General features: G+C 44.5%; 1 protein-coding gene across 2 annotated transcripts in view; it reads right to left on the reverse strand.

The window, feature by feature from the left end:
- UCHL3 (ubiquitin C-terminal hydrolase L3) overlaps positions 1-12,242 on the reverse strand; it is a 37,601-nt gene that overhangs the window by 1,859 nt on the left and 23,500 nt on the right. For both annotated transcript variants that reach the window (XM_070751349.1, XM_070751348.1), the window contains exon 7: positions 3,690-3,765. In XM_070751349.1, coding sequence (XP_070607450.1) covers positions 3,690-3,765 — 76 coding nt within the window. The remainder of the gene's footprint in view (positions 1-3,689; positions 3,766-12,242) is intronic.

Consider the following 12,242-nt stretch of genomic DNA (forward strand, 5'->3'; position numbering starts at 1 on the left):
TCTTGGACTTCTAAGCCTGCTATTGACACCCAAGGTTGAAAAGTCTTTGAATTCTTCCTTATCTTATCTGCATTCCAAATACAGTGTTTCCAAATTGCTGGAATTTCTTGGGCATCTTATCTTACGAATGCCTGAAATGCCCCAGGTTAGTCTAGAGCAGTGATGGTGAGCCTTTTAGGCACAGAGTGCCCAAACTTGAAGGCGCGCACCAGAGCATTGGAAACCCGACAACTAGATGGTCAACGCGCCTGCGTGCGTCGGAAATCAAAAAACCAGATGGCTGAGCTGGAGCGATAGCACACATGCCCACAGAGAGGGCGATGCATGCCACCTCCGGTACGTGCGCCATAGGTACCCATCACAGGTCTAGAGCAAAGATTGATTTTATTTTATTTGATTTATTGGATTTGTATGCTGCCCCTCTCTGGAGACTCGGGACGGCTAACAACAATAATAAAACAGAATACAAAATAATCCAATAGTAAAAACGATTAAAAACCCATTAATATAAAAACCAAACATACATACAGACATACCATGCATAAAATGTAAAGGCCTAGGGGGAAAGAGTATCTCAGTTCCCCCATGCCTGACGGCAGAGGTGGGTTTTAAGAAGCTTACGAAAGGCAAGGAGAGTGGGGGCAATTCTAATCTCTGGTGGGAGTTGGTTCCAGAGGGCCGGGGCCGCCACAGAGAAGGCTCTTCCCCTGGGTCCCGCCAAGCGGCATTGTTTAGTTGACGGGACCTGGAGAAGACCCACTCTGTGGGACCTAACTGGTCATGGGATTCTTGCAGCAGAAGGCGGTCCCTGAGAACAACTAGGGATGACTTGCTTTTTTCCTCTTTCCTCCTTCCTGGCCTCAGACGAGTTTCCCTCTCTCCTGCCCGGCTCCCCTCCAGCCTCACGCATCCCCCTCCCACCTGAGGTGCAAGCAGAAGGCGTGGGTGGAAGCGGCACTGGCAGCATTTATGCTTCTGGCAGCACCCGTTCGCCTAGCTACCCAGGAGAGCGCGGGAAACAAATTGTCACCCCAGCGAGAGACACTGGTAAGGTTGTAAGTCGAGGACTTAACAGTTCACTTGAACGATGATGATGGTTCAAGCCACTTCCACTTGATCACATGGCCGGCAAGCCACTCCTACCCATTCACGTGACCATTAAGCCACACCCACAAAATTAGCCACACCCATAGTGTGGCAATAAAAATGTTGGCTGCCGATTACTGGGTGTAATTGGAACCACTTGACGGGTTCCTTTGTGGAGTCGCTTTTTCCATCCCAACTTAATTTTAGTGGCCAAGGATATGAAGCCAATTTCCTACCACTGCAGAACCACCACTTTAGGACGAAGAAAGATGTATATTCACCATTGCACATAAATGGCGAGGAGGTGGAGAGGGTTGGTAGTTTCAAATTTCTGGGCACTTATATCTCGGCGGACCTCTCATGGACTATGAATGATAATATGCTTGTGAAGAAGGCACAAAAGAGGCTGTACTTCCTGACAATGCTCAGGAAGATAAATTTATCTCAGCGTCTACTGTTGTCCTACTATCACAGAACCATTGAGAGTGTCTTGACATATGGCATACTGGCTGGGTATGGGAGCAGCTCTGTAGCAAACAAAAAAGCTCTACAGAGAGCTTAAAACTGCCCAGAACATCATTGGGTTCCAGTTACCCGCCCTGGATGACATCTTCACATCTCGCTGTTCTAGGAAGGTGCATACCATTCTCAAAGACTCTTCTCATCCTGCTTACGATCTTTTTGAACGGTTGCCTTCTGGCAGAAGATACAGAACAACTAGAACTCGGACCACATGTTTCCTGAATAGTTTTTATCCCAGAGCTATACTCGCACTTAACAACGAACTAAAGGGTCACCATCAGTGAACTGTTGGACAATATTACTCGGTTTGTCATGTAGATGGTTGAGTGGTTTAGGGTGGGGAATTTGTAGTGGGTGGGACATTTTATTCTATTTTTTAATTCTATTTTTAATTCTATTTTTAAATGTACCTATTCTAATTTTATGTATGGTGGGACTGGTCTCTGGGTGTCACGCGACTTTCGTTGCCAGTGACAATTCGTTGTTTTTGACAATGACAGTAAAATAATAATAATAATAATAATAATAATAATAATAATAATAATAATAATAATAATTATTATTATTATTATTATTATTATTATTATTATTATTATTATTATTATTATTATTATTATGTCAACCTGGACTGTCTTCATTTCCAGGCCCTGCAACTCATTTAACTGGGCAACACTTTTTTTTACATTTCTGTCACAGCTGAATCTGAGATTAAAATGCCACTAATGTTTAAGTCTACACACATGGCTAATCTCCGAAAGGAGGGACTATTCAACCAGCAACCCAGCTGCACAGAGCCATCCACCCACCCACCCACCCCATTTCCGCAGACCAAGTGTCTTCTGAATTCCTCTCCCGGTCTATTCTGGGAAATGGCATTTGAACAAGCCATCCAGAAATGCAAAGTGCTAGCTTTCTACTACAAGGCTGAAGCTTCTCTGTGGACTCAGCCACCCAGGAACCGAGAGCATCAGAAAGACAAGACTGGAACAAATCAAGGAGAAAAGCAACGTACAATTAAGGAGAAGTTTCCTGACTGTGAGAACAATCAACCGATGGAACAGCTTTTACTTATGCATTTATTGATTGATTGGATTTGTATGCTGCCCACTATTGAGAGACTCGGGGCAGCTTACAGCAAGAATAAAACAATTAAAAAATATTTTATATTAATAAATATAAATTATTGTTCAATTGTATATAATAAATATACAATTGCATATAATAAATATAAAAATAATCAATATAATAAATCGCTGAAATGTCGCCCGCCCGAGTTTCCTCTTGCGAGGAACCCAAAACTATGTATAATTGAATTGGATGAATGTGCATGACTGTATATGGGGATTTTAATACTTTTTAGTAATTTGTATAATTCTTTTATAGTAATTTAGATTTCTTTACATATTATTCCATTTATAATGTTGTATGCCGCCCTGAGTCACCTCGAGAATAATAATAATAATAATAATAATAATAATAATAATAATAATAATAATTTATTAGATTTGTAGGCCGCCCATCTCCGAAGACTCGAAGGGCGCATAGAAATCAAATAAACAAACAAACAAACAAATAAACAAACAAACAAACAAACAAACAAACAAACCCAATACAGTGTTCCCTCGATTTTTGCGGGTTCGAACTTCGCGAATAGCCTATACCACGGTTTTTCAAAAAATATTAATTAAAAAATACTTCACGGTTTTTTCCCTATACCACGGTTTTTCCCGCCTGATGACGTCATACATCATCGCCAAACTAATATTTTTTGCAAATAAATAACAAAAAATGTTTATTGTTAATAAATAATTATGTTTATAAATATCAGGATCACTAAGTGTCCTATTCAATGGTGAGTACCAGTAATAATGGTGAGTAAATTGTTGTTAAGGGAATGGGAAATGGTAATTTAGGGGTTTAAAGTGTAAAGGAATGGCTTGTGATACTGTCCATAGCCGAAAATGGTGTGTTTACTTCCGCATCTCTACTTCGCGGAAATTCGACTTTCATGGGCGGTCTCGGAACGCATCCCCCGTGAAAATCGAGGGAACACTGTACTGTACTGGACCCAGGCTTCTTACCTAGTTCATAAAGAATGCCGTCCACATTCACTAAAGCGATGAAATGAAGGTCTACTTTCTCATCTATACTTGGTGCCTGCAAGAAAGAGGATGAGATTTGTACAAGTGATTAATAGAATGCTTGCCTGTAGCCTTGCAAAAGAAATGAACTCTACTCAGAAAGTCATTTCAACCCCAGGAAAAACTGGATCTGAGTTTTGATAAGCCCAGTAGGCCCGTTTTTCACCCTCTCCAGGCTCCCGGGGTTTCTCTGGAGCCTAGAGAGGGCAAAAATGCCCTCCCCAACCCTCCAAGCTGAAAATGCCCTCCCAGAGCCTCCTGGTGATCCGAAAATCAGCTAGCTGGCACTCACATGCCCATTGGAGCTGAGCTTGGGTAACGGCTCACGTGCCAGGAGGTATGCCTCCGTGTGGCACCCGTGCCATAGGTTCACCATCACTGTCCTATAATCTATCTACACTTCATCATTCCCTCGGTATTTGCTCTGCAGCAATGTCCAACCAGCATCCTTGGGAGATTTCGCTACTGGCTTGGGTCGAAATTCTGACTTCCCACATGATAAAAAACACAGGAAGCACATAATATAAAGCAACCCAGTCACAGCGAAAGACTTCTTCCCAATTACATGAAAGGAGGTGGGGGAGGAACACAAGCCCAAGAATGAAGGATTTATCTTGACAGGCCGAGAAAGAAGGCTGTGGCATTTGGAGAACGCCAAAAAAATCCTGAAGTCCACCTTTTGTACCACTCCTGAAAGATCTCGGCTGAAGAACAGAAGGAGAGAGAGAGAGACCTCCATGGAGCTTGAAAAAGCCAAGAGCTCAAGAAACCAAGGGGATCAGCATTGAAGGTTCCGCAGGCCAACAAAAGCACCGAACCGGGCGGGAGATGGAAATCCCAAGGAAAAAATGATAGAGCAACGTTCCTTCATTATTTACGGGACCATCTCCTGCCGAATACTTTCCAGAAACCAGTAAGATTGCGCAAGGTTGGCCTTCTCCAGGTCCCGCCGACTAAGCAATGCAGGGTGGTGGGGCCGCGAGGGAGGGCCTTCTCTGTGGCCGCTCCAACTCCCCCCCCAAATGTCCGTACTTCTCCTACCCTGTTGGCCTTCCGAAAGGCTACGAAGGCCTGGCTTTGCCAGCAGGCCATGAATTTATGTCCAAATCGTATTCAATGGTATGTTGAGTTGACTGGATTGCTGAATTGTGAGTTTTTACTGGGGTTATTGTTTTAATTTATATTGGACTTCTTTTTATTGTTAACTGTATTTTTATACAGTGGTACCTCTACTTACGAACTTAATTCGTTCGGTGACCGGGTTCTTAAGTTGAAACGTTTGTAAGAAGACGCAATTTTTCCCATAGGAATCAATGTAAAAGCAAATAATGAGTGCGATTGGGGAAACCACAGGGAGGGTGGAGGCCCTGTTTCCTCCCAGGAGATTCCTAGAGAGGCCCCATGGAAGCTTCTCCCCGACTTTTCTGGTCCTGTTTCTTCCCAGGAGATTCCTAGAGAGGCCCCACAGAAGCTTCTCCCTGTCTTTTCAGGCCCTGTTTCCTGCCAGGAGATTCCTAGAGAGGCCCCACGGAGGCTTCTCCCCGCCTTTTCCGGTTACAGTTCTGGAGGCTCCGGTTTGTAAGTGGAAAATGATTCTTGAGAAGAGGCAAAAAAATCTTGAACACCCGGTTCTTATCTAGAAAAGTTTGTAAGTAGAGGCATTCTTAGGTAGAGGTACCACTATATTTTGTTGTAAGCTGCCCCGAGTCCTTTGGGATTTGGGCAGCATAGAAGTCGAATAAATAAATAAATTCCCCATTACTTAATTGAAACGTTCCAGTGGTGGCTTCTATGGTCTGAAGATGGCAAAGCTGCAGAGGTTCGGGTTCGCTGGACCCTCAAAAGAACGAAAAGCAAACCCAGAGGAGGCTTCAAAGAGGTGGAGATACATCCTGAAGGAGCCACAGCATTGCACCCCCGAGCAGAGACGGAAGAGAAACCAAACTTACGGCCTGGGGGTCCCCCAGAGACGACAATGGGACCGTGGGCCACCAACGCTGCAGGCAGGAGGGAAGGCTTGTGGCCGCCTCTATGGGGCTGGTGGTGTTAGCACAGGCAATGGGTCTAGGTCTGATCTGGGTCAGGGAAGCTGAGCGACGCAAGGGCGAGGCCTTTATTTTGCAGTGGCTACACTCAGGCTGGGTTGAGGAGGAGGAAGAGGAGGAGGAGGAGGAGGAGCCAGGCAAGGACTATACAAATATTGGGGAGGAAAAAGACACACTTTACAAGTAGAGCTTGTGCTCAGTGACGCAGCCCAATTCCACGGCCCTCAACCGGCCACCATTTTACATCACATGAAAACAAACAACATCACTCGTCCTAGAAGGAATGAGATCACACCCTGTTTATATACAAGCGGATTGCCCTGTAGTACTGGTGACATTGCCTAGTTGGGTAATAAAACAATAGGGTTGATATTCCTGGAGGCATCTGTAATATGGCAAATGATTTAGCTTTACTAGATAAATGGTCAAAGCAATGGAAACTGCAGTTTAATGTTTCCAAATGTAAAATAATGCACTTGGGGAAAAGGAATCCTCAACCTGAGTATTGTATTGGCAGTTCTGTGTTAGCAAAAACTTCAGAAGAGAAGGATTTAGGGGTTAGTGATTTCTGACAGTCTCAAAATGGGTGAGCAGTGCAGTCAGGCGGTAGGGAAAGCAAGTAGGATGCTTGGCTGCATAGCTAGAGGTATAACAAGCAGGAATAGGGAGATTATGATCCCGCTATATAGAGTGCTGGTGAGACCACATTTGGAATACTGTGTTCAATTCTGGAGACCTCACCTACAAAAAGATATTGACAAAATTGAACGGGTCCAAAGATGGGCTACAAGAATGGTGGAAGGTCTTAAGCATAAAACGTATCAGGAAAGACTTAATGAACTCAATCTGTCTAGTCTGGAGGACAGAAGGAAAAGGGGGGACATGATCGAAACATTTAAATATGTTAAAGGGTTAAATAAGGTCCAGGAGGGAAGTGTTTTTAATAGGAAAGTGAACACAAGAACAAGGGGACACAATCCGAAGTTAGTTGGGGGAAAGAGCAAAAGCAACATGAGAAAATATTATTTTACTGAAAGAGTAGTAGATCCTTGGAACAAACTTCTAGCAGATGTGGTAGATAAATCCACAGTAACTGAATTTAAACATGCCTGGGATAAACATATATCCATCCTAAGATAAAACACAGAAAATAGTATAAGGGCAGACTAGATGGACCATGAGGTATTTTTCTGATGTCAGACTTCTATTTTTCTATGTTTCTATGAAACGTCTGCAAGAAACAAGCAAGCTCAGAGAGCTCCAACGACCTCTCATTTTGAAATATTCTCCTTTATTGATACCATTTGCAGGCAATTAGCCCAAATCAATTTGCTGGTGTCCAAGCAAAACCTCCCCCACCCCCAGGAAAACTATTTTACACCTTCCTCCCATTTACTGCTTGGATTTTCCACTTGGTGGCAATTTCTGAGAGAGCTTCTCTATTCTCCGCACACTAGAAAAATCATACGCTTTGCATTTTGAGGGTATAAAAACAGCTGTGAAATAAAGGGGGGCAGCCCCGTATCCACCTAATCTTCCTCTGTTGGTCGAAGAGCACCCCAGTCCAAATATATGCTAAACTGCGGGTTAGAGACCAAGGCAGGAGGCCTAGCTGTGAGGGCGGCCATTTTGGATCCTCCTCTAAATCCAAGTTATGCTACTGCATGAATCCCAGCGACCGATAAGATCCCACAGAGTTGGCCTTCTCCGGGTCCTGTCAACTAAACAACGTCGTTTGGTGGGCCCCAGGGGAAGAGCCTTCTCTATGGCGGCCCCGGCCCTCTGGAACCAACTCCCCCCCCGGAGATTAGAACTGCCCCCACCCTCCCTGTCTTTCGTAAACTACTCAAGACTCACTTATACCGCCAGGCATGGGGGAGTTGAGATAGCTCTTCCCCCTAGGACATTATTATTATTATTATTATTATTACTATTATTATTATTATTATTATTATTATTATTATTATTATTATTATTATTATTACTATGACTGGACAATCCTTTGCAAAGTCTGCTTCACTCCCCAGCTCTGGCCCAGCATTATGAGGGAATAGGCAGTAATGGGCTGCTGGTTCCGCAGACAGTCCTGGTAGAAAATTCTGGGATGCAGACACATCTGTGCGTTCTTGATGGGTGCACGCACGCCTCCACGTGAGAGTTGCCTTTGCAAGCGAAATGTCAAGTGAGGATGCTCATGCAAGCGAGATTTTGGCATTTTTTTCTGAATTTTTTGCTTCTGCGCATGCCCGCAATGGCCTTGGAAGGCTCACCGGTAGCGCTGAAGATGAACAACCCTTCACTGGGAATAGGGATTGCATTTCTAGCTGCCCCAGCCCAGATGATACATTCTTGGGCCTGAGATGATGATGATGATGATGATAGCCTTCTCCGGGTCCCGTCAACTAAACAATGTCGGTTCGCGGGCCCCAGGGGAAGAGCCTTCTCTGTGGCGGCCCCGACTCTCTGGAACCAGCTCCCCCCAGAGATTAGAACTGCCCCTACCCTCCTTGCCTTTCGTAAACTCCTTAAAACCCACCTTTGTCGTCAGGCATGGGGGAACTGAGATATCTCCCCCGAGCCTATTCAATTCAATTTATGTATGGTATGCTTGTATGTATGTTTGCTTAAATAATGGGTTTTTAAAAATATTTTAAATTGTAAATTATTAGATTTGTCATGAACTGTTTTATTGTGTTGTGAGCCGCCCCGAGTCTACGGAAAGGGGCGGCATACAAATTTAATTAAATAAATAAATAAATAGATAGATAGATGATAATGATGATGATGATTATTATTATTATTATGTCAATACAACACAGCAAACAAGATCACTATGCTGGATTTCGTATTTCATCACCAGTCGGGCGCTTCCCAAGCACCTAGGACTGCGTGATGTAGCGGCGAATTATGTTTGCCGATCCCAGTAAAGCGTCCTTTTGCAATTGACAGATGGAGATTTTGTCAATTCCGATGGTTTTCAAATGTCTGCTGAGATCCTTTGGCCCTGCGCCCAGCGTGCCAAGTACCCCTGGGACCACTTTCATTGCAGCTCGATTTTTAGATCTTCGTATTTCACTAATTTCTCTAGCTGTTTCTCCTCAATTCTGCTGTCCCCTGGGATTGCGATGTCGGTGATCCATGCTTTCTTTTTCTCCACAATTAGGATGTATGATGTGTTATGTTTCAAAATTCGGTCAGTCTGAAGTCGGAAGTCCCACAGTAGTTTTGCTTGCTCATTTTCGACCACTTTTTCGGGCTTATGATCCCACCAGTTCTTTGCCACTGGTAGATGGTAGTTCTGGCACAAGTTCCAGTTGTTGTTGTTATTATTATTATTATTATTATTATTATTATTATTATTATTATTATTAATTTATTATTCATTTATTTAGATTTATATGCCGCTCTTCTCCGACGACTCGAGGCAGCTCGGGATTCTCTGAGAATCTGCTGCTCCTCAGAGAAAGAGTGCAACATATAATCAAAAATAACAGCCAAAATTGATGAAATCTCACTTGCCGCGCTTCCTCATGTGATATTTCGCTTGCTGCATATGCGCAGAAGCCAAATCTCATGCTGATGGGCATGCGCACACCTGCCAGACACCTGCAGGGGCCTCGGAGGGCTCACCGTTAGCCCCAAAGATTAGTGGCTCTTCACTGGGAATAAGAGGTGCAGTTCTAGCTGCCCCAGCCCAGATGACGCCTTCTGGGGGCCTAAGAGGCCTTCTTTGAGGATCTGCTGCACGCAAACCTTCCCAGAAGCAGGAAGCATTTTCCCATCAGCTTGAAGGCACCAGTAGGGCATCCAGACATTCATTTGGTGGCGGCTCCTCGGCCTCCCCAGAGCAAAAATGCAAAAATGCAAAGGGTGGATGAAGCTCTACATTCCACCATCCCGGGCCACTCTGGCAGGGGGAAAGGCTTGGCTTCCTTAATCACCGCTTGTTTTTCTTCCCGTCCCCGGCAATTGTTGACCCGAAGGCATTTCAGATGTGCCTTTTTCTGGACCGGTTGGCCTTTGGGAGGAAATGGCCTTTCCAGCAGGTGAACTTTGCTTTGAAAAACAAGACTCAGGAATGCAGCCGAGGGGAGAGATAAGGGTGGCGGTAAAACTCGGGGGCTGTTTGGACGTGCAAGGAAAGCCGAAATCAAGAAAGCAGGGTCCCTCGAGTCCCTTCAACCAATCAATTAGAATAGAGTCAGAAGGGAATTGGAGGTCATTTTGTCCAACTCCCTGTTGAAGCAGGAGGCCCTGTACCCGTGATGGCAAACCTGTGGCACAACGGAAATACTGGAAGTTTGTTTCCGAACTTCCGGTAGGCCCAATGGGCCTGTTTTTAGCCATCCATAGGCTCCAGATGCTTTCCTAAAGCCTGGGGGAGGGGGGACGGTCCAACAGGCCTACTGGGGCCTGCGCATATGCATGAGGGGGGCAGCGTAGGAGGGTTGTGCACACATGCACAAGGGGAGGGCATTGCATTATTGTGTGGGCACTCTATGTGCGCTCTCACACACATGCACGAACTTTTGACACCCGAACAAAAAAAGGTTTGCCCTCACTGGCTTATGAAGCCTGTGAAGGGCCAAAAACGGGCCTACCAAAAATACCAGAAGACTAGAAATGGGCCCATTTCTGGCTTCTGGAGCCCGGGGGAGGCCATTTTCACCCTCCCGGAGGCTCCAAAAAAAAAACCACCCCTATGGAGCTTGGAAAGGCCAAAAAACAGGCCTACAAAAGTAACGGAAGTTCAGAAACTGGCCCGTTTCCAGTTTTTAGAGCCTGGGGAGACCATTTTCACCCTCCTGGAGGCCTGAGAAAAACCTACGGAGCCTGAGAAGGGCAAAATCACCCCCCTGCCTGCTGTGGTATAGGAGGCTGAGTAGGCCCCATCCCCATGGTCATGTCCACCCAGCAACCAGCCAGAGAACTGGTTCCTAAAAAAATTCAATCCCACCTCTGGGTGTAGAATGCTAAGGTGTCAAAACCAGTTTGAACCCATTTCCAACTATGCAGACTTACGGGGAAATTCTAGGTCACTCTTCTGGGCCCAACCTAGGTAATCGCCAGGTAATTATTTACAAGGGATAAGATGAAGGCAGAGGAATGGCACCTGTTCTGCCTGGAGTAAACTAGGAGGGAACTCTAATTAAGAAATAAACTGGTTCTATTCTTCCCAACCTGGGAAACCTGATCTGGCTTAACCACAGTTAACGACATACTGTGGTTGCCTCATTTCCTAATTTAATCCCTGTCATTAAACCACTGAAGAACCAGTTGCAAAGAAAGCCAGGGAGGGCTAAATGTTTGTGGAGCTTCGCAATCATCCAGGTCAGGGTTGTCCCAAGGATGCTTTTCAAAAGGCAAGAGGATTTTCTTGTCTGCCTTTTTGTTTTAGATTAGATTAGATTAGATTTATTGGATTTATAGGCCGCCCCTCTCCGCAGACTCGGGGCGGCTCACAACAATGGTAAACAAAACATAGTAACAAATCTAATATTTCGCAATCTAAATTACAGTTTTAAGTTAAACAATGCAAAAGAAACCCCAATATATAAAAAAACAAGCCCACAATTGAATCATACACAAAAACTACATGGGCAAGGGGGGAGATGTTTCAATTCCCCCACGCCTGACGGCAGAGGTGGGTTTTAAGGAGTTTCCGAAAGGCAAGGAGAGTAGGGGCAATCCTAATCTCTGGGGGGAGCTGGTTCCAGAGGGTCGGAGCCACCACAGAGAAGGCTCTTCCCCTGGGTCCCACCAGATGACATTGTTTAGTCGATGGGACCCGGAGAAGGACCTAAACAGTCGCTGGGATTCGTGCGGCAGAAGGCGGTCCCGGAGATATTCTGGCCCGACGCCATGAAGTTTCCTCGAAAACTTTTCACTTCTCATCCAAAAAAAGCAGCTTCCCTTCTACTGATCTATTGTTCCAACTGTTCTATCAAAACCAGAGAGGGCTATTTTGGCTCCCAATGTGAACGAAACTGATATCCCAGACCTAGACAGTTTGCCGAGGAATGATTTATAGACGCCTCTTACAAAACCCCTAAATTGAAGTCCAATTTCCACAGATCCAAAGGCCCTGACCAAGCCAAGAGCCTTTTTATTATTATTATTATTATTATATTATTATTATTATTATTATTATTATTATTATTATTATTATTATTATTATTTATTAGATTTGTATGCCGCCCCTCTCCGTAGACTCGGGGCGGCTTACAGCAATGATAAAAAAATATATATAATGACAAATCTAATACCTGTAGTTAGAATCTAAAATAACAATAATACATTTAAAAAGTCTAAAAAACAAGAAACCCCAATATATATTAAAAAAACATACATACAGTCATATCATACACAAAGAACTACCTAGGCAGGGGGAGATGTTTCAGTTCCCCCACGCCTGACGACAGAGGTGGATTTTAAGGAGTTTACGAAA

The sequence above is a fragment of the Erythrolamprus reginae genome, chromosome 4 (assembly GCF_031021105.1).
Source record: "Erythrolamprus reginae isolate rEryReg1 chromosome 4, rEryReg1.hap1, whole genome shotgun sequence".
NCBI lineage: Eukaryota > Metazoa > Chordata > Lepidosauria > Squamata > Dipsadidae > Erythrolamprus > Erythrolamprus reginae.